The sequence below is a fragment of the Patagioenas fasciata genome, chromosome 3 (genome assembly GCF_037038585.1).
Source record: "Patagioenas fasciata isolate bPatFas1 chromosome 3, bPatFas1.hap1, whole genome shotgun sequence".
Taxonomy (NCBI): Eukaryota; Metazoa; Chordata; class Aves; order Columbiformes; family Columbidae; genus Patagioenas; species Patagioenas fasciata.
This window is the reverse complement of record NC_092522.1, coordinates 43,930,562-43,954,521: the sequence shown is the minus strand read 5'-3', so window position 1 is coordinate 43,954,521 and position 23,960 is coordinate 43,930,562. Positions and strand designations below refer to the sequence as shown.

Below are 23,960 nucleotides of genomic sequence, written 5' to 3'. Positions count from 1 at the left end.
ACTTCCACAAATATGTCACTGTTAGGACTAGTATGTACAATCATACTCAAAGCAAATGTGCAATACAATTATTTGCTATTTGCAAATAGAACATTGAGTAGATAACTTAATGTTGTAATAATACAAGTTCTCTTTCTTTTTTCATTCAGTAGTTTGCCAAGTAATTACTTGTAACCTTCTCTACTTGTATACAATCCCATCTGATAGAAATATTTGTGTCTTTGCCTCCAAGAAAAGTAATGTTCTTAGCAGCACAAGTTACACATTATGTTTTAAACAGTAATTGGAAGTTGAGGTTTCCTGCAGTTAGAAACAACAACATGTACTTTATCAATAGTTCTGACTAAGGTATAGTATTCTAAACCTCACCATTTTCTCCAATATAAGCATTTTTGTAGTAATGAAAGAAATAAATATTTCAAAGATGTTTCTCAAATAGTATGAGAACCCCTCATTTAACACAACCATACTTTTAGCAAGAGAAGTGTTTAATTGCATTGCGTGTTTTTGTGACAAGGATATCATATCCAAATCTCAGTTTATCTTCTAACTTCAGAGTGATGTATGTCTGTTCTGGAATCCTTACATCGTTCACAAATGTCTACAGAAATAAATAAGGACAGAAAGAGATACCATTCAAATTCCAAAATAATAAAATGAAAAATCACTTAACTAATTTTACGATAAAGTTTTCAGCACTGCAGATTTTCTACTGGTGATTCACTGGGGAATTAAACTGTAAGCTCAAATTGCCACCTGCTTCCCAAAATATTTCAAAAGAAAAGTTAAATATCAGCCACTACCCAGGCTGCTGATATCACACTGGGTTTGAAAAGTCTCTTAGAAGTTTAATCTTGTGAGCAGTATTTACTGAATTGTTGATTAATGTTCCCTTAAATTAGCACCTTCATTCATTATTTTTCTTGTAGTTTCCTTTTTCAACCACAATTACATGTCAGAATTGATTTATCATCACAATTTTTACAGCATTTAACATTGGATATGAGAATTCTGAGGGAGCTTATAATTTCTAAACATTGTCAAAGGATTTAAAGGAAAAACGGACCAAGTTAGTCCATCCAAATAACTCCAAATAGCAGTGATAAAGAATTCAATATATTGCAACTCTTGAAAGAGCAGGTACCACAACATTTGTAAGCAGAAATAACGTTATTATACCAGTTAGCAGCAAAGCAGAGCAAACTCCATAGGCTTGACAATACCTTTTAAAAATTCCTTTACTGTACAATAAATAAACCTCTCCTTGAAATAATGATTGGAATCATAGTTGGAGAAATCAGAAAAACATTTGGTGATTTGGGGAAGGATTTGTACTTGAAAGTATGTCAAATTTCCCCAGACGTATCAGTTGTCTGTTAAAGGCAGCATAGATTACAAATTACTCTAATTTCAAGGTCCAGATTAAACTTAACAGCAAAAAATAACAAGGTATTTGCAAAAACACTTCAGAATAAATTTCAAGAGAGCCTAAGATACATACAATGACTAATTTCAGAGGCAGCAAGGAGAAGAATGATACATGTTCAAGTCAAAATGGATCTCAAAGATCTAATTTGGAGTAGCTGGAAAACAATGTAATCTCTGGGGGCGGGGCGGGGAACTAAATCAACAGAAATAGGGCTTGAAGTTAGATCATTCAAGATCTAAATAAAATTCTAGAAAGTCACCTACATAAAATTTAAAGGTAGTCATAAGCCCTTCTAAGAACTGGGAAACAACAATAACAAAAGTTTATTCCTTCATTGGAACAAATCTGCATCTTAAGGACTGATTTACAGTCTCAGGAAGGTAGGCTGTCAGTGTCAAGTAAACTGCCCAGGTTACTATTATCGGCAAGACTTGAAGGTGCATGTGGTGACTTCAGATACCAGAAACCGAGGATGCTAACGTGCTAAGGTAGGAGTGAGCATCAGAAACTGAGACTGTTTTTCTCACAACTCGCTCTTTTGCCGTCAGAGGGGATGCTTAAACTTTCGGGTAGAGACCTCTCCTAGAACCTGGCACCTCCCAGTGACAGCTCTCAAACTGATCCTTTACTCAGCCTGAGTCATGCCACTGATCTTAGAACTCTCTGAATTAGGCTCAATCTATAACCGTGAAAGTGAATTGTTTCCTAAGTTGAATTTTTTCACTTCAGAGAAAACCCTATATTGTGTCAGTATCTTCTGAATTCATCCAGTGGAAAGAGAAGTACAGAAAGGTGAAAACATGCTTCATCTAGCAGAATAGAGTATTAAGCTCTCAAGTACAAAAACTAGAGATCAGGTTACAAAGACAAAAGGAAACAGTAAATTTAACTCCACCTCAAATTTAAGACCTTTTCAGAGTTACACATCCTTGTAGAATCTTTCTACAGTGTGAGCCGACAAAAAGACTTCTGCACAGCATCCTGCCTTAACCTATTCCTCAAGGCTCAATTCAAGTCTGCATTAAGAAACTCCAATTTACACTCTTCCCCTACATCCTCCTCTATTTCTTTTTGAAATCTTCCCTCTCCTTTTACCAGAAAAGAATGTAATATCTGGATTTATAAGAATGTAGCATCTTCTTTGTAAGAAATATGAATAATCAGCTACATGCGAAAAGTCTCTGTTCCTTGGTATAACCTCCTTCATATGGAGCCTTCAGTTTAGGGTAAATTCAAGGCAAATAAAATATTTATGAATTGGCTGGTTTGAGATCGTTACATTATTTTATGTATTATTTATCAGTTGCATATGTTCCCATACCTTAACAAATTTACAGTATCTTGCTCATTTTAACTTTTCATAACAGCTACATGTTAATGCTACAGATAGATTAAATATCCAGAGTGCCTTTTGGAAAAACATTTCCTGTTGGTTCATGCCAGAATATAGCAAGCCCACAGGATCATCCTACTTCAAACTTAAGGATTCTACAACAACATATACATGTTTCTAAGGAATGCAGTAGCTGAAATCTGCCATTTTTAAGCACTTTGACGTTATGTGCACACACACAAAAAAACCCTGACTTGAAAGTAAGCCAAGAAACCGAATCTTTAAGTGCTTGTTTTCCTCATCTAAATCTAATATTAGATTAAGTCTGGAAAGACAGAAAAAAACGTTCTTCCATGATACAGTAAAGAGATCTTCTATTTTATTCTCTTGTTCTAAATGAAAATAATTATTTCATTATTTTAAAAATTGCTTACCTACTTCATAGAAAATATCTTCCATGAAAAATAAGAATTAAAGCTGCAATTATTTACTGCTTTGTAAGCATGAAACTGTGAGTGGTGTTCAATGCATATTTATTCCACTTCAACATTGTGAGAGTCCAGAGCAAAAACCCGTAAGAACAATATCCTCAAGGCGGCTTGAATTTTAGTGAACCATCAAAATTTAGGCTGCCTTGTGGACATGTATGTATATGTGAACATATGCAGTTTTCCTCCCAGGTCAGAGTTCCAATATTAATGTGCATGTAGTATAAATGCAGAGAGGTCTGAAGGCAGTGGATGCAGTCTACAGACATCCTAATGACTGAACTGATAGCATACAACAACCAAGCTCCAGTTGCTTTGCCACTGGAGTTTTAAAATTCCATCACAGGCTCTGGGATGCAAGACAAAGCTAGCTCAAAATAGCTAGTTACTATGTAAATAAGGAATTCTTTTCTCCCTTTAAATCAATCTATACATATTATTCCCCCTTTAAATCACTCCACACATATTATTCCCCCTTTAAATCACTCCACATTTTATATATACACATGATTTCTAAAGCTCTATTCTTCAAATACTGAGAGTCAGCTCTCTTCAAGCCTTTACAAAGTTTGCTGAGCATTTTGCAATCCAGTCCTAAACATTAGCATGAAAGGACTTCACTACCCTGAGAAGAATGTTATTCAACAGGGCCATGGATGCTTCATAATTTTTCTGTCATGTTTTCGAGGTCACAACTCAAAGAAGAAAATACAGTTGAATTCTGTTGATACTGGTGAAATAATAGATGATATCTTAGCAACTGTACACATTTCTGTCAGAAAAGAGAAATTCCTTACTCTTTTTTGTATTAAATAAAAGATAAGCAGGAATGACCAGGAGGAGTCATGATAGATTCCTAGAAATAAAACTTTACATCATGTAAATTTAATTTTGCTTTATTTCCAAATCTAGATGTATGAAGTTCATCCAGGACGAACACTGCTGTAACCTTTTCACTTAATTGAGTGTGAATAAACCATACAGACAAGAATACGCAGGCATTAGGGCATCAGATGCAATTACAGTTCATCCAGTGAAAATATTTGGGACTCACAAAACTCAAAAGAAAAGCCCTAGGTATTAGTAGGAGCCATCTCCCCTTAAGCTCTGTATTATCTTGAGTGGTTTAAGTGCATCACACCAGAAATGGAGCACTCCTGTATATTACTAAAAGTATCTGTTTTCCAAAGAAATTGAACTGACTGGGGAGACCCAACGTAAGTGTTGTCCTTTAACGAAGCAAGTAAAATAGGAACAGGTAGAAGCTGACGAAGCACTGAAAGAGGGATTTGGCTGCTAGGGAGGTGATGTTCTCAGTGGAAATAGTAGCTAGACTAAAATCATTATTGCCTAGTTAGTAGTTCACGGCATGGTACAGAGGCATTGCATATATTGTTCTGCCCAACAATTAAGAACTGTAACAATTTTACACAGAATTTGTGACAAGTGTTACAAAACTACATGTTTTCTCTTTTGACCTGAAACCAGGTAGAGGTATGTAAGAAAAGCACAGTTGGAAAGACAGTAAGGGAAGCACTGAGAAGACAAAGAGCAAGGACTGAACTCCTAAGACTTAATATTCCCTGTCCCAAAACTGTGGGAAGAAAAGAGTTCCTTTGATGTCTCTGAGTAAACAACTATAAGAGCAACTGGCAACTCAAACCTGAGAACGAATCAGAGCAAGTAAAGCAAACAACTACAAGTTCTTTATAAGAGGCAAAGAAACGAGCAAATGAAGGCCTTTTAACATATATCCTTACTAAATTCAAGTTTTGTGACAAGTAAATGAAAATCTGAAGGTATGACTATGGACTACAGGAGTAACATAGAATTAGGGAATAAAATCAAGTAGCTCAGCCAAAAATGACTATGTGCTGAATTAATTTTTGATCACTGTCTTGAAACAGTGCACCAACTTTCAAAATACAGAGGTATATTAAATATTTAAGGAGCAAAGTTCTTATATGTCTACAACTGTTCAAACAATATAACCCTTCAGGTTAGACTGGTTTTATATGGAGTTGAGATTCTTGACTCTTTGGAAGGCTTAGTTACCTTAAAGTACAGAAAAGCTAACAGAGACTAACAGGGTTCTTATTTTGAAATGTACTTCAAGATCAAACACCAGAATCTAAATCAATGCTAACAGGCGGTAGCTTGATATTTCTTCTTCATCTCCTATTTTTTTTTAAACATTTGACAAGCTATTCACTGCCAGTAGCTTTCTAAATACTAACTCAAATAAACAATCACAGATGAACTCATTATTTTACTCTGTACATGTTCATGACATCACCAAACATTCAAAGTTATATAAAATAACAACCATAACTAGTGTATATAAACAGCTCATGAAGAAGTATCTAAAAAGCTACAAAAATATGGCAAAATTACTAAGATTTTAATAATATAATATTAAAAATATTTATAAAAGGTGAAGCTCACCTAGAATATTCTACATGCAATTCTTAGAAAAGTCTTAAAATGTAAAATGTCATATGAAACTTTATTTTGGTCATAACTAGCCATTTTTCCTACATTACTATATAATATCTTGACACATATTAGACACAGACACTTTGACAAAAAGGATACTGAAAAACTAAACGTAAATCTAGAATTAGTTAAATATGTCGACATACAACACAGTTATTGCATACTTTTTTCCACAAATGAAGTACTATTTAACATTCTTTTCTGTATGAAAAAGTAGAAAAGAGAAATAGCATGTAAAATGAAAAAATCCATTTCTTAACCAGACACTGAGAGATTGAAATATCCTTTTTGCTTTTTTACAATATAATCAAGATTTTTTTTCACCTCCATTTCTGAAAAACAGAAGAGTAACATATTCCTTTCTATTCTTTTGAGTTTTTTCCTGCTGCCAAGGCCCTCTTATTAATGGTATTTACTGCAGTGCCTTAAATAATGTGCAGTGGAAAACACCCACAAAAACTATATTTTCCTTTTGAATGTTCTCCCATTTCCAATCTCGCATTAAAAAGTCATTAATGTACACTTGTTCAGTTTATGTTCTCTTTGGTCAAAAAAAACCCCAAACAAAAACACAAAAGACTATGGGGAGCTACCTATTTCTGATGTTAACTTACCCCATTCAAGCTGCCCAAATCCTTCACCAAGTGTTCATCTGTAGAGGCATCATAGTTAAGTACAGCATGTTGCTTGTCCACACTTCGTGACTAAAACATAAAAAAATATATAAAATAATGTATTTCAAAAACAGATCAAGAGAGCATTAATGGCAACTTCTTCAACTAGTAGGATTATTTTTTTTCTACATGGCACATTTATTGAAATTATATTTAAAAATTAGTCCCATATATGAAAAAATTCAATCCCAACCCTGGTGACAGGTGCCCAGAGCAGAATCCTAAATTAAATACAGAAAACTTATTCTCTTAATGTTTCCCCAAATGTGATTTTAAGTCAGATCCAGCCATATCTTATCCAAAGATTTTCTTTTTCAGTTCACCATAATATCACTGATGTTTAATCTAACATCATCAGCTCATCAGCTTCACCTTTATTTCTCTCTCTCTCTCCCCCCATAACTACACGCATCAATCAAAACATGAATATGATTCTGTGATATTGTTGTTCTCTCTGAAACACTCCATTTCCTGTCATGGTTCAGAAAATCTTCCATTATGTTGCCTGGGATACTCACCATAGTATGCAAGCGTTCAAATTGTTTCTCCTTGATCTCAGTTGCCTAAACAAATTAGCTCTAGCCTCTTCACAAAACAAGCAGTTCCTGAATTACTAATCCCACTTTAGCATTTAGTTAATTCATTCTTTAGTGCGCACCCAAATGTCAACCCATAGTAACAAGGATTGTTCCTCCTCTATTTCCTCTGAGAAGACCACTTCCCTAACAGCTAAGTTCCTCTTTTAGCACTTGCCAATGGCCAAGTCTTTGCAGCCTGAGGTGCTGACTTCAAGTGAGAAAGAGGTGGGGCTGGATGTATGTCTCCTTCACGTGTGCATGTGGTCAGCACCTCGACATCTAGAAGAGTTCCCACAGCTTATCTTCCACACTACATCTCGGTCTGTTTGCTGGAAATTCTGATACTGTAGTGTTCTAACATGATTGTATACCGGCAAATTTCTTCCAACGGCATTCTTTCCAGTTTCAGCTTCACATCTTTTATCCTTGCTACTCAACTCATTATTCAGGACTATATAGCACTGAAAATGGTAAATTTCTGCCTGAGACTTCTGTGCTTATTGCCATGCCAGCAGCTGCAGCCCATGAGTTCCAGGAGTCCCAGGTTATCAGTGCACAAGCCAGTTCAAGGCATCAGACCATGCAACCATGACTCCTAAGGGAAGACTTTCTCTTTTCGGAATCCTATGTTTATCATCTCATTTCTTCTTGATTTCTTGAGGCTTGCCAATATTTTCCTTCCTTCTTTTCAATTTACTTCCTTATTATTCAATTTCACACCACCTTCTGACTGCTTTGCTTTCTCAAGGAAGATAAATCAGTCCTCTTCTGCTAATACTTACTACATTATTTTTAGACTTTTAATTTGAGCCAACCTGCTCTGCAGTCCGGAGGTGTATAGAAATGGGATCAGGATATAAAAGGAGAGGAGAGAATTAAGGGACTGACAAATGAACAAGGTCCATACCAATACAAGTTGCATTAGTACACTGTATCAGTTAAGTGTTCTTAATAGTAGACAAAGATATACCAGTACAGTTCATTTTCTACTTAGTTACCTTTCTTCAAGTGAAAACAAGCTATCTCAGTAAAATCAATTTCACTGACGTAGGTGTTCTGCTGAGCCCACAATGTCAAGCAGAGATTACACTTTTCCATACTCTAGTGCCACAGCAATGCAAGCAGAAGAATAACCCGATCTTCAACTAGGTTATGGGAAAAAATTCTGAACTTCTTTCAATTATTATTCAAATACAAATTTTATTAGCAATTATTTTATTATCTTTATGTATAACTTCATGTCAAAAGTAAGTTAAGATGGAAATGACCCAAACGATCCTTAAATCTTCATGATATTTTGTCACATCTTCTGAAATGGTAAGAATGATTACTCAAGTCTGTGACTTTTACAAACACCTGAAATCCTATAGAACGTTACCGTTGTCCCGAGGCCCAGATTCTTGCATATAATTGGACACATTTTCATTCACTGCAGGCCATCTTCACATTTGCAAAGCTTGCGCAATCTTTCAAATGCCGTTTTTCCTTCTGATTTGTTATTGCAGCCTTCCATTCAAATTTAAGCACTACCAAAATTACTTTTTATAGGACTGTGGTGCCCTGGCTGGCAGCAAAGCACCACACAGTTGCTCACTCACCCCTCCCTCCGCCCCAGTGAGATGCAGAGGAGAGCAGGAAGAGCAAAAGTAAGAAACCTCACGTATTGAGTTAAAGATAGTTTATGCAGCTAATGAAAGAAGAAGAAGAAAGAAGAAATAAAACAAATCAAGTGATGCAAAGGCAATCACTCACCACCTCCCACACGCAGACCAATGCGTAATCAGTCTTTGAGCAGTGTTTACCTTCCTCAAAGACCCCCTCTCAGTGTTCGTTGCTGAGCATGACATTATATGGCAGAGAATATCCCTTTGCTCAGTTTGGGTCAACTATCCTGGTTACATTCCTTCTCAGCTTCTTGTGCACCCCCAATATAGTCACACCTGTGTAGGAGGAGCTGATTTGGATTTGGTCACAAATCCAAACCATAATACTGTAAGGGCTTCTATAAAGAAAATTAAGTCCATTCCAGCTAGACCCAGTACAAAGATTTATATATGACCGCAGAAATAACAAAAATCACATAACTGTGCTAACAGCTGTATGAATATAGGAAGACTCCATCCTCAGTTAAAATTAATTTGTAACTAGTATTATTTTAGACAGAGACTCTTCAATCCAACTCAGACCACCAAGAAAATGTTCAGAATGCAGAAAGTAAGAGTATTCTTTTGTGGAAATAATGTTGATACTATGAAAAACTGGGAATTTTTCACCTAGGAGATGACTCCCCTATCAAGATTCAAAACGTTTTCTAAAAATAACAGTGAAAGACGGAGAAAATGTGGTTATTTATCCACAATTGGAGCATCTAGCTAAATACAAAGACTGCACACTACGTTTGAGCATATTTACAAAGTAACCCACTTAAAGTAGATCTGTATTTCCAGACATGAACAAAACCTCTGTTAGAAGAACAGTGGTTAGGTACAGATCTGAGATCTAATTCTATAAAGCATACAACAGAGTTGAAATGCTTTTTAATAAGGCTTTTATAACATGTTTTCTGTCAATACATTATGAATAAAAGCACTAAATTCTGCTTTCTTTATCATGCATTGTCCACATGCTTCGCAGTAAGAGAACAACCAAGTTGTCAAGAGTGGAAAGTAAGGTCCTACACAAAGAGCTATACATGCAGAACAAAACCACATTATTAGTTTATCTTTTGGTGGGTTCCACCCCCTTCAGCAGTATGTGCTGTTACAGTCATGTTGGCATGTAAAATGAACATAACAGTAGGCTAAAGAGAATATTCTTGAAAATCAACAGGCCCCTTGATTCTTTCTACTGCCCCTGAAGTCAATATATAACAAATAACATTTCTAAATGACTAGAATATATTCACAATATTAATGAAAGAGGCAGCTACTTTTGAAGGGGATAATCACTGAAGTTTTGTATTGCAAAACAATAAATGCTTCAGTATTCAGCTTCATTCTAAGACTGATCAACCATGGATGGAAGATATATAGGGCAAAGAGAGAGCAAAGTCTCCCTTATTCAGAGACAACAACCTGTTACAAGCAGCTAGTGGTAAAAAAAAAAACAGTTTTAATTATAAACTTTTAGACAGGAACCAATAGGGTGTGGGGGCTTTTTGGATGCTTTTCTTTTGGTTTTGGGTGTTAGTGGTTTTTTGTGTGTTTGTTGCTTTTATTTTTTTTTTAATGCTTCCCTCATAAATCAACTGCCTGCCTTTGGATATCTTCTGACGCTGCCAGCCAAATGCATTTTACTAGAAATATTACATTCTGAGTAATACACATAAAAATACATTTCTAGGCACTTCATTTGCAAGTAAGAGTCTAATTTGGCTATTAATGGCTGCATTAACAACTCTTAGGAACAAAACAAACCAACAACAAAAAACAAACAAAAAAACAAACACACCCCCCCCCCCCCAGGAAAAAAAAAAAAAAACCAAACAACAAAACGGAAGAAAATATTTTATTGCATGGTACGAAGGGCTGAGAATATTAGTTTTGAAGCCAAGACAAGAATCCAAGAAGAAACTCCCAAAATATTACCATTAATCATCCAAAAATATATATACTAGAAAGAAGCAGTTCAGAGGACTACAGCTTTGACAGGGCAAAGTACAAGCAATATGGCTACATAACAATACAGTTCCGCACATCTAAGAGTTCCGCATAGTGATTCTGAAAGTTGAGGAAGCTACTGAAATATGAAACTGTTTTGACTAAGACTTGAATTTTACAGTTCCGCTGAAACCATTACTGATATTGAGTCATTCCACTTCCTTAGAGACAGAGAAATACTCTTCTCTACTGATTTCATTTGCCTTTGTACAACAAGATCAGGACACTGGGATAGAGTTACATCAAATCATGCGACCAAATTAGATTACAAGTTGCAGAAAAAAGAAAGCTCTTTTCAAAAGCATCCAGTGCACTCAGCATTATCACATTTTGTGGAGTACACAGTCTACTTTACTGATCATATTGCAAAATTTATTTCATATTATATTTTTGCGTTCTGCATATGATTTATATGAACAATACATGATCCTCTGTACTTCAACAGTAACTGTATGACTGATGGCAATGTAGTTAAACTGTTTCTATGAACGCAAAAGATTAATCAAAACAATTGCTCTCCAACATCTAGGGAACTTAATTTTCAAAAGCAATATAAAACTGGTGCATTAAGTTTGTGATTTGAGCAGTTACACATGGAAGGTTGATGCAATTACCTGTAACATCAGCTCACAGTCATCTCTTCCAACAAAAATCATTTCTCGTGGCAGCCTATGGCGGGTGCCTCCACTGCTCACCAAAAACCAGGATGTTAAGCTCATTTTCTGCTTAGCTGATAAATCCTCGGCAAAGCTACGTCATCCTGCAGTGAGAAAGAGAGACAGAGAAATTCATTTTAGTTATTTTTAGCTACAGTTCCTGCTTAGAAAACACTGTGAGCAGAATACAAAAAGCCTCTGAAAATACAGCATTCTCAATAGTGTGTACTGAATCCAGCAACCACAGGAAGTGACAGGCTGCAGACTTACAGTCTGAAGCTTCATGCAACTAGGTAAATTTAATCAGAGGTAGGCTTCTTCAAAATGATCAAGCAGCTAGTTAATGCTAAAGTCATATGTCAAGCTGTCAGAAATCTTTTAACATTCGACCGCTTATTATCAAGATAATTGCTACATTCAAGCTTCACTACTGCAACCAATAAATATGGCAAACATTCACAAAACATAGCAAGTAACCTGCATGTGTGTCATTACATTTTCCTGTGAAAAAACCCTACCTGATTGGGTTTTAAGCTCAGGTTCTCTATACAGGACCAAGTGAAAGTTTAATTTAAAGGTCTGCTTCTTATTTAATGTTAGAGTTTTCTCAATAAAACTTAACAGTGTACATATAGAACTTTAAACAAAGCAGAGCAAAATGAACAATTTAGTAGTTATTCATAAGTAATGAAATTGAAAGGAGTGTTACTACACAACTTTAATTTGCCAATAAACAACTATATACTACATGCTTACACAGGAAAAAAACAAAACAAAACAAAACAAAACAAACTCCACAGATACCTAAGAAAACAAAAATTGAAAACTGGATAAAATCTTTTATGGAAAACTTCTTCACAGTATATGTCCTTTTTGATCCTGGAGAAATATATGATTAAAAGCACTCTTTGGAGCAATTCAGTCCTGGATACTTGGAAAAGCCTTTATGAAGTATTCCAAATCTCTCTTTAAGAAAAAGCAAGCCAAAGAAATAATTTCAATCATACAATACCACTCTGTATTCCACTAAAGAGAAGCAGTGAGTCTCCATTCCTCTCAGTATCAAACAGCTTGTATTTCTATTGTCTTTTATTTATATGCCATTTAGTGAAATTATGCAAGGGTAGCAAATGTACTCTTAAGTAGACATAAGCCTGTAGGAGACCTGAGCATAACCTGCACAATAACAAAACTGCAGCAAGGTTCTCAAAACCAAGACCAACATGTAAGCACATTTTATGCAAACTACAACCAAGGAGAAACACCGTAAATTATTAAAACCTATAAAGAGGATAGCGTTAGGTCAAAACTACATCTGTTAATGACAAAACTGAATTTTACAAAATAAAAAGTTGAAAGCATACCATGGCATGTGCTAAAATGAACCAGCACAGCTGTTCACTCAGTTAAATTAAAAAAAAATAATGCAATTCAAATGGAAGAAATCAGAAAGATTCAATGTACTAAAGATTTACTTCATAAAAAAGTAAATACATATTGCAACAAAGTGTTCTCTCATACAGCGATAACTACAATAGGATTGTCTTTCCACAGATGTATCACAACACATTCTTCAAGTTAAACAATGGAAGAAGTGATACAACATCTCAACTATACTTCATTCAGAGAAAATATGGAGATTACAAATTAAATCTACAATAATAACTTGCTGAGATCAAATTTCAAGACATCTAGCTACCAAATAAGTGTTTAATACTTAAAACAGTTTATTCAGCACCTTTGAAGGAAATTAACATTTGTATTTTTAATTTAACCTAGTTTAAAACCAGACAATAAACTAGGTCAATCAAATGATATTTTTACATTCCTTTTAAGAAAGGAAAAGGAAGGAGCAAAAATGGCTAGCCTAGATTCCAGCTTTTAACAAGTAAATTGAAGGGATGTCTGACAGCAACCATGCTGTTCAGTATCAAAGCTGCTTATTCTGTTTATATTTTACTGCCTTTTAAATGTCCCATCTGCTTATCATAACAACACCTACACCACTTGGCCTTCCTGCTCTAATTGGAAATTCATATGAAAACCTCCAAGAGATATAAACTATTTGAGAAAGTTCTTATTCAAATACTATGTTTTAGTTTACATAGGCAGACTGTCAATAATGGAAAAAAACCCTCTATTTTTATTTATAAAACAGACAAGTAGGTCAACAATTACTGAACTAGGAAAAAAAAAGCTCAAATCTCCTCAAAATGATAAAGCCTGACAACAGAGTAAATTAAGTCATCTGAAATAGTTTTATAAAATGTATTATACAGAGCAATCATTGCCACACAGCTTGGTAGCACATTTGTAGTTAAAAGCCCATCACCATTTCTATTGAAGTTAATAATGTCGTTCTTTTCAAACAGTGCCATCTCAACTGCGACGAATCATCAACCTAGATACATATTTTATTTTAAAGTATTCCTTAGAATAAATCCATGCCTTTGATCAAAGCAAATTCTGCATAGCAAAACTCTGACTGTAGTAGAACTCTGGCTGTAGTGTTCTGAACAATCCAAGGATGAAAGATTATTCAGTGTCCAGGAGATACCAAATTAAATTACTGTACAACAGGTGCAAAATCATAATCAGAAGTGGCTCTTCACACAGTGTAAATTTAGGTCATGATAATTCTTGCAATGAAATGTTATGGATACTAAAAGGTTACACTGAGTTCAAAAAGCATTCATATGGAAGAAAAGATTATCATGCCTATTAAAGGCAATGACCCCAGTTATAGCTCAGGAACTGCATATGCTGTGCATTTTGAGAAGCTGGGAGTGTGCTCTAGGGAGCTTTCACTTGGTATCATCCTAGTTAATAACCTCTCTTCCTTACCTACCCTTTGTTTATGGGGAACAGGATACTGGCCCAGACAGACCTGTCTTACCACAGCACAGACTACACTTTTCAGATGAAGTATTTATGAAAAATACTACTATTTCTTCTGTAGAAAAATCAATCTTAGATGTTTTAATGAAACATTTTGTTTTATTAGTCTTTCCTAGTATGACATTATTGCCTTGCAATCTTTAAACAAACTAGTAAACATTTCATCATTAAGACTTGATCATTCAAAACAATACTTCATTCTAAATATCTGGAAGTCAGTTGCTGAGAGACCTATTGCAACTGCAAAACATTTCCTTGTCTGCTGAAGAAACAGCATTTTAGAGTGAAGGACTGTACATTTCAAAAGGCAGTAGCCAGTGCATAAGAATGAAAACAGGGGTAATAAGTCATTTGAAACAGATGATGTGGCAACAGTGAAATTGGCTTCATCCTCCCTGTAAATATAATTCAGTCCTAAGAACTGTAGCCAAAAAATGGGTGTAACCCATCTCAAATATGTTTAGAGAAACACTGCCAAGATTATAGTTTTGACACAGTAATGTCACTGTAAGCAAAAATCCTTAATAATCTCACATTTGAGCAATCTACAGTCTACATTTCTTATTTGTTTGTAACTGAAAACAGCCAATTGTTTTCTCCAACTAAACTATCAGTGAGTACTGAGACATCAATCCTACAAAAAACCAAAAAGCTACGTTTAACATTTAAACTAAACCTAATACAGGCCTGAAATTATGACTTCTAAGCACCTCAGTCCTCCATATTAAGACTGAAAATAGCATGATTTTAGTGGTACAATTTATCCTACAACTGTACAATAAATTTTACTTAAGAATATTTCAAAGTAACATTAAAAAAACCTGCATCAAGCTAAGACATAGTACTGACAAAGCTGGAAGCCCTATGTTGTCCATTATTTGTCCTTACAAGTTCCTGTTTCCAGCTGGTAAACATTTTGCTAAAACTAATTTTATTTTCTCATACAATTGCCTAGTGTATCTGGGGAAGTTTCAGAAGAAATGACTGAAACATTTCTAAAGCAAGATTACAGGAAAACATTCTATATTACTATCTTTAAAAAAATTATAAGTAGTACCTAATATATGCAAATTGATAACTGAAAAGTTACAGGAGGCCTTACTGTCAATTTGTACCTTTTGCTATTGTTCTTGTACAGATCTATCCAAATGCAGAGAAGCAACTGGCTTTTGAAAACTTTCCATGTGTATATCAGTTCACACAGATAAATTCTTTCAACGTGTCTTGCCTACACGGAGCATGCTCCACAGGTTGCTTTAGCTGCCCATTTTTTATGGTGTAGTGCCAATTATAACCAAAAATAGGACATCTTTCCCCAATATTCTAAATTCAACTGCTGTTGTTAGTAGAGAACAAACATAAAGGTAGAAGACCCAGAAGGAGAGAACACCACCACATGTGGACAAGACACCTGAGCTAGAGCTAGGCAGACTCCAGTATGAGTATGAATCAAGAAAGCCAAACGTCAGGTATAAGGAATGGCAAGGAAGAAATCAGAATTAAGAGAGCCCTAATAGAGTCAGTAATGACTGGAGAAGACCTGAAGTTTAAGGTGATTTCCAAGTCACAAAGAAATGCTGTCAGCAAACAGCCACTGGAAAAGTGCCCACCATGACTGCTTTATTGGCTGTGCTATGTAATTAAGAATCCTAGTGCCAGCAGTTCTATTTTCGACTGAAACTGAGAAATCTATGCTATAGAAAGGAAAGAGCAAATTGAAGGCAATTTCAACCCTGAGAAGACTACTATATCAATATAAAATTGGTATTAAAAAGTAATCTATTAAGATAACTGATTTAAATCTAGAAAGTTCTAAATGTAAAGCACCACAATTATATTTTCTACTCTGTAAAATAGTCTGAAGTTGGGCAGTATCATGAGCAGTGTTCCATGTGCAATCATGATGAACCTACTTACGTAACCTTCATTAGAAAATAAACTTTAACTATTTCATCACATAATATTTTAACCAGGACCTTTACCTTGTTCAGGTTAAAACAAAAAGCCTAACAATCCATTAATATTTTTTTCCTCCTCTCTTCATCAATTGATTAGCCTGTGCCTCATTGCACACCACCAAAAATCTTCTGTGAATTATTAACTTCCAACTGCACGGCTGAAGAACTTTTCATTGGGAACTAGAACTCAATCTACATAAGCCATTCTGCATGCCACAGTGTGCAATGTTGCTCCTCAAAACCCTTAAATAATTAAAACCCATCTAAATTAAAGGAGTTTAGGCTAATGATCAATAAAAATATTTATTGAAGAATTTATGCATCTTCTGAACTCACAGTGTACAAGGGCGAAGTAAGAAAACTTCAGTGTTGGCCATTGCCAACACTATGAAAGCAATGCTTTGGTCAAGTCACTTTTCACCCTGAGGCTTGGATAAGTGTCATAACAATATCCACACAGGTTAATCAAAATATACCCTTAGAAGGCTGGAGGAAAAAAAAAAAAAAAAAAAAATCAATGGAAGCATAGATATGGTAAACCACACTTAAAAACACTGAAACTCTTCATCAACATCCCCCAGAGAAAATGAGCTCGCATACTTAGGAAAACTGACTAAAACAAACCTACTGCTATTAGTTATAAAGCTAATGACAATTTTATGCAATTACTTGAGAATTATAGAATAACGGAACAGAGTAGAACTGGATGGCAAGCATACAGATCAGTGAAGAAGAAAACAAGAAACCCAAGGGAAAAGTGAACCATCCATTCAATCTCACTTCCTTGCTCAAATGGGGAACAGGAGTACATTTAGGATGACTGTCCCTATCACTAAACCAAAACATCTAAAAATTTGCAGCCCTCCTTGGACTCTGTAAAACTTATTAAGGTTTAGCTGACAAGGCAACTGAATTATATCCTCAGGTATTCACTCTGCTTCTGAAATATTTGACCTGTTCCACCTTAGTTCAAATGTCCAAATTTGGCCACAATTTCTTGAAAAACAGATTTGAAAAATCATACAGAAACCTTGTACCACGTCTAAAATATGCAATTTTCAGTATCCATTGAAAGATGTAGCCATGACTAAATTCTACAGAACAAGGGAAGCACTGAGAGCAAAGAAAGCATCTTAACCACTACCATGCAAAACTGTTCTGTTCTTTTGACCCCATCCCCTCCTCTTTTTTTTGCGTGTGTACACAGAGATGGAAAAGAAAAGAAGGCAAAATAAGAGTTTGTAAACCTCCTTGAATCTTAGTCTACAAGATCATCTAGGCCTTTTGTCTACCGACAGAGAAAACTGTCCACTTGCAACACCTGCTAGATCAAATATTTTTAAAAGGTTTTTTAAGTTATTTTAAGCTTAAAAAGGAAAAATATAATAAAACATACAGCAGAAACAAAAACAAGAGTAAGAAAATGCCTTTATAAAGCATCCGGAGATGAAGCTGAGTCATGCCCCACACATTTTTTTAAATTAGTACATATACAACACTGGTAGCTATGCACATTACCTATATTACCTATCATAAAAGAATAACTAAAACAACAAGAGTTAGAGTTCTACCAAATCAATAAAGCAATAGCAATGTATTTCTCAGGGGGTCTCTGACTAGGAGAGAAAGGAAGAGGAAGTAAAAACAAATTAAAAAGCCAGGGAGGGAAGAGACATACAGGCACACCTTTTCACCCTACAGTGATGAAGCTGGAGGTTACAGTCTATAACCCTGTCAATCTGGCCCCAGGGTCAGATTATCATAACAGACTCAGCAGCATCTGTGACAAGCAGCATTTCTTCCTCATATTTTAATTACAAAAAGGCATAAAAGCCATCTAGCTGGGAATGATACAAAGGACAGAGAGAGATTTTCCTCCTGCATTCAAAGAGTTTGAGATCTCTACGGAATGGATCCAGTTACTGTTCCTTTCCTACAGGTTGTTCCATCCATCTGATACAGTAAGGACAAGAAAGCAGCTCAGGAGGCTACTGCCCTCTCTAAGTCAGCCAGTCTGTCCCGTAATGTGGCTAGAGCTGTGGGGCTACACAAGCATCCTTTCCCTCTGGTCCAGGACAGAATTAGATGTATGTCTATTTTATTGCTGTGACACACAGTAATATCTGTCAGAACAACAACTGAAATAAACACCTTCTTTTGCCAACAGTGCAGGTGCACTGAAAGCTGCTTGGGGTTTTGATTCTAAGGGACAATGACTTAAAAAAACATACCCTACTCTGATTTTAATGTAATCATGACTAAAAAAAAAAAAGTCTGAGATCTTTACTATTATATCAACATAAAAATATAGCAAAGAAATGTGCAAAAATAAGGCTTATCTGATGGCTATCAATCATTTGAGTGTCACAGTCAAGACTTTCTACCAAGTTTAAGCAAACTTACCCAATTGAAACTCCCATTTAAAGCACTTAAGAAAGTGAAATGAAACGTTACAGGAACTATAGACAGTCATGCCTTTCCCTATCACAAAAGCCCATTTAAAAAAAAAAAAGGGGGGATTGAGAAGCTACCAAGGAGAAAAACAAAACCAAACCAAATAAAATCACTCAGAGCCCCAAACCCACAATTACTAGTAGAATCTAGGAAATCAAACCGTATTAAGAACAGCAAAAGACTGACCAGAAAACTTTGCATAAGACTGGTACCATACACAAATACTCTTGCACAGCAATCATATGCCTTTTTATGCATATGTCGTTCTAATAATCAGGGGCAGCTGAAGGTTTTTGTTTGGTTGGTTGGTTTTTTTTTTTTTAAGTTTTAAGGTATTCTCAGGCTAAACATTAGATCTGAAGCTGTTCAAAGCATACTCAGTTATTAGCCACCTGGATAAAGCCATTAAGACTTCAAGCAAGTGGCCCTATCTTCTCCTTGGATAACAGGCAATAAGGATATTTTGCACTTATTAAAGAAAATGGACAGCTCATTTTGCATTCCTAAGCTTTACATTCATAAATCAAAAATCATTTTTCATTAATATTCTTCTTTGCAGAACTTCCTACACTGAAAGGCAACATTTTTCAAAAGTTGCTTTCAATAAAAAGCTGAAGTGTAATGACTGCTTATAAGAGTAGTTTAATTTATGATCAAGTGCTCATTTTTTTGTCCACCACTCTCATACAGATTAAGAGACTGCATAAAGAAAAATATTTTGAAGTTTTCATATTTCTCCATAATCAAACAAGGTCATCTATACAGAGACAAGCATAACTAGTATGCTAATAAAGTAATACATCTGATATGTAGCCTTTAGAAATTATTATGACAAGCAGGACAAAGAAACCATAACCAAATTGGCTTGGGGAAAAAGCTTCCTCTAATGAAAACTATAGAAATACATCTCACTTTCATCCTCTCCATATCAGACTATACTATTGCTAAGATAAGCAAACAGGAAAATAAATAAAAAAATACAAACCAGGCATTGTATTCAGGTAGAATGTAATCTTAAAGAAGCAGTCAAGTCCTCCTCCTCCACTTTCTATTCTCACTGCCTCCATCGCAGCATATTCCAAGTTTTTTTGTAGGCTGTGTATGAAGAGGATATTTTATTTGTGGTGGTCAAGTACTGACCACAGCCCAGAACACTACTGAAAAGACAAACACTACTTCGCAAATAAAACTGGACCTCTTAACCTCCCTAGGGTGGTGATTTCACTTTTCCCAAAATTGTGAAATATATGGGGTTTATTCCATGTCACAAGATACTAAGTAAGATTTAATTACATTCAAAGCAATGCATTTTTTTTCTTCTTTAATATAGGGAATTATTTACTTTGTGGGTATGAAACTAAGTATACTCTGCAAAGAAAAACATGTATTTAAGTAACTTTAATATCTAGTTATCTGTTTTCATTACCATCTTACTTCTTGACACAATGCAGACATACCCAAAACAAGAAAGCAGAACCAATAGAGGACAACTATTGAAAACAATGTTACTGATCACCACATCCACTCATAGTATTACAAATATATAACTGAAAAAGGTATTATTATTCTTTCCTACATCTCCAGTGTAACATGAAAAACATATTTATGATTCCAACATAGCCTCCATACAAAATATTTGATACATTCTACCCTCTCCCTTATGGAATACTTTGGAGCTCTCCACAATTATTCTCAGCAGCCAAGTCCACGGACGTATTTTTCTTGGAAATACACTAAGTTGTTTGTTCCAAGATCAGTAACACAGGTTCTACATGGAGGAGATGGGGGAAAAAAAAAAAAAAAAATGTTGGATGTACTTATTTTACAAAAAAACCCAAAGGATCACAATTTTGCCTCAAAGTTATAAGTGATGTTTGCTCCAGGCAATCTTCACTGTCTGAAGACAGGGAGAATATGTATGCGGGCACAAACCTAATAAAAGCTCATTGATTCTGTCTCATAACTATATTGTGCTACATAGGTATACTACAAAGTGTTTAACATCATGTACCTCAAATACTGTGTCCAGTTTTGGGCTCCTCATTACAGGAAAGACATTGAGATGCTGGAGAGAGTTCAGAGAAGGGCAACGATGCTGGTGGGGGGCCTGGAGCACAAGTCTGATGAGGAGCAGCTGAGGGAACTGGGGCTGTTTAGCCTGGAGAAAAGGAGGCCGAGGGGAGACCTTATTGCTGTCTACAACTACCTGAAAGGAGGCTGTAGCATGGAGGGTGTTGGTCTCTTCTCCCAAGTAGCAAGTGATAGGACAAGAAGAAATGGCCTCAGGTTGTGCCAGGGGAGGTTTAGATTGGATATTAGGAAAAAGTTCTTCATGGAAAGGGTTGTCAGGCATTAGAACAGGCTGCCCAGGGAAGTGGTGGCGTCGCCATCCCTGGAGGTGTTTAAAAGATGGGTAGATGCGGTTCTTAAGGATGTGGTTTAGTGCCAGTCCTAGGTTAATTGTTGGATTTAATGTTCTTCAGGGTCTCTTCCAACCAAAATGATTCTGTGATTCTATGACAAGCTTAAAAGCAAAATTGTTTAAAAATTAGCATGGTAGCTGTGATGTGAAGAGAGTACTTTTCTTCATGTTCAGCATTTTCTAATCTCAGACAAAAACATGGGACTTGATTTTCCTGATAGGAATTCCTCTTCCTGGATATTAACATAAAAATAGAGTAGGACAAGGCTTAAAATGCCTTTAATTTTACTTAGTTGTTCAGTTCTTTACTCACATCCCAAATTATTCAACAGAAATCTAGTCTTGCAGTTTGTAATAAAGCATTTATTTAATATCTGTGTCTTTCCCATTTCTTTCCTTCCCATGAAATGAAATTGAAAGGTAACAAATACTTCCTCAACATATGATGTGAAAACAGCTACCAAGAAGTCAGTATTAAGAATGTAGCAAGACACAAAGCAAGGTAAGACGTCTGCACAAACAATAAGAATACCCATGGTTTTAATTATCAATATTACTTATTGCAAAGATTTTAAGCCAGTCTGTAATTAGTACCTAGCAAATGGATTCCCTGAAGAGAAGCTATTCCACATTTGCTTGTGGTGCCTACTCTCTCCTTTCTTGTATGCAGCCAACAAACAGTAATATTGCCACTAGCACAGTGAGTCTTAATTCTATTTCTTACACTACCTCTTATTTACTAAATATGATCAGTTACATGTGAAATTATCACTACATACTTTCAGAATTAACACATGCAGTGAGTATGCAGCTTGACATTTTTATGCAATGACTTATTTGAGTAGGTACATTACAACTTCTCAACTAAATCACAACCAGAAGCTAAGCAGAATATTTTCAGGTGGACCTTTATAAGATGGTTTAATGATGACTGGTGATTTAAATTCAATTTGGTACAAAATTAGCATATGTTTTGCAGAATATTACAATGAAAATATGGTTAAATTTGGAACACTTGGAAACCGCTGGGAAATATTCTTATTAATATCATACTATAAATATTTTCTCAAGTATATTAAATGAATGTAAGCATGTCTTTCAATACAAAGAAACCTGGAATTCACGTAGATCTGTAAGAGGAAATCTATATAGGTTCACCTTTGTAAGTTCAATAATTCAGGTTTTTTTTAAAAAATAAACAAATAAAACAAAGATAGGAGAAAGGGAAGGCTAAATGGAAAGAGCTCTGAACTCCATGCACACTGCTCCAGTCATAGAACTGAAGAAGAGGAAAGTGATGCTATAACCCCATCCACAAAAAGGGATCAAGCCATCCCCTTCATTGAAAACATTTGGGGGGGTGCTTTTTTTTTTTTTTTTGTGGTAAGAACTACCCACAGTTACTACAGAAGTTACCCATTTTATGTCTCCAACAAGAAGATTTGACTGGACACTTAGTTATGCTCAGCTGCATGAAAAGTAAAAGGTATATTAAGCAATGCTGACCATGCTGCTGCAAAAGACAAACAGTCTTCCAGTTTACCAAAAATATTTTAAATCATTTTAACACTGAACTAAATATGGACAAAAGCATAAGAAATCGATTAACACAAATCATCATCAGTTCACTTTTTGAAAGCTGGAACAATTCACATCCTCTGTTCTTTAAATTACTCTACGTTTCTGCGGTATAAAAGTTATTATCACTACTCGTACCCACTGAGCAACACTTTTGATAGTTTAGTAAATAACACTGAACATCTTTGAGTAAATTAGTGCTGCATTTCTTTGTTCGTTTTGCCTTGATTCTTCCTGGACTGTATTTCTTGCATGTTTCCTACTGAAAAGATGGTAATTATTTATTATGTCTGTCACATGCCAGACAATATTATCTCTTAATCCAAAATAGCCCAGTTGTAGCCTTCACTTTATTTCCCCAGACAGATTTTTAAAAGGCATATATCTTACTGCAAGCAAGAATGTTTATTTTTTAAACAAACAAACAAAAAGTTTTTTAAATGGCATTCTCCTTCTTGCCAAACGGAAATTAAAACTCTTACTGAAACCATTTTTAGTTACCTGACGAAGCAGGGCTTAAGTAGTCACTCTTTTTCTGCCAATCACTCCTCCTAACAGCAAGCCTAACAGTTCCTAACAGAACTGGAGGTTTCAGAAATACAAAGCTCCTAGAAGTTTTTGTGGTGTGCTGAGCAGAACAAGTTCAAATGAACAAGTCCATCATACCACAGGCAGAAACGCTGTGTTACAAGTTTGACAGTTCCCAGCTCCTTACAGTCTGCTGGCTGACCTGTGCTCACCTGGCTCCTCTGTGCTGCCTTTGCAGGATATTTGCCATGCAGGTTATTTTCCCCATGAAATACTGCTAGTTCTGAACCAAGGGGGCAAGAGCAAGCACATGTGCATGGTGAGGTTCAGCACAGGTCGGGATACAGGACACATCCCTGAGAAAGCAAGCATTACTAGTTCTCCTGCATATGTTTTTCACTCCTTTTTATGTAAATAAGATTGCTTTACTTTGAATCAAAAGCAAAATGCTTTCCCAATGTTGTCAGAAATTCAAAGTGCTTTTTTCTCTGTAGCCTTGGATGTACATGCCATGTACTATTACAAGTCAGAGGGAGGAAGAGAGAAAATAGAACCATGTTCCTTGTACCTGGTCCACAACATGGAACAGGTTGAGGACCATCCCATCTAGGCACAAAAGCATTTTTAATAGAATGAGTGCATTCTCATGGTATTGAGAGTGTAAACACACATGCACCACAATGGATTAAACAGATAATAAAGGTCCAGTCACGTGAGCCAATACATCCATAAAAGTCAAGCTCTGCAGTTAGGAATAGCTTCTCTAGAATATACTAGTCACTACCAATCTGCAGTCTTCTGCAGACAGA

The 23,960-nt window shown here is 35.6% G+C and overlaps 1 protein-coding gene across 11 annotated transcripts in view; it reads right to left on the bottom strand.

Moving 5' to 3' along the window:
- CEP170 (centrosomal protein 170) overlaps positions 1 to 23,960 on the bottom strand; it is a 98,580-nt gene that overhangs the window by 67,619 nt on the left and 7,001 nt on the right. For 9 of the 11 annotated variants that reach the window (XM_071806203.1, XM_071806207.1, XM_071806212.1 and 6 more), the window contains 3 exons: positions 11,272 to 11,417; positions 6,361 to 6,450; positions 523 to 601 (listed from right to left, as the gene is read on the bottom strand). In XM_071806203.1, coding sequence (XP_071662304.1) covers positions 523 to 601; positions 6,361 to 6,450; positions 11,272 to 11,376 — 274 coding nt within the window. In that variant the 5' untranslated portion in view covers positions 11,377 to 11,417. Of the gene's footprint in view, positions 1 to 522; positions 602 to 6,360; positions 6,451 to 11,271; positions 11,418 to 19,608; positions 19,719 to 23,960 lie in introns of all 11 variants that reach the window. The other 2 variants (XM_071806204.1, XM_071806210.1) reach the window with 2 other exon arrangements.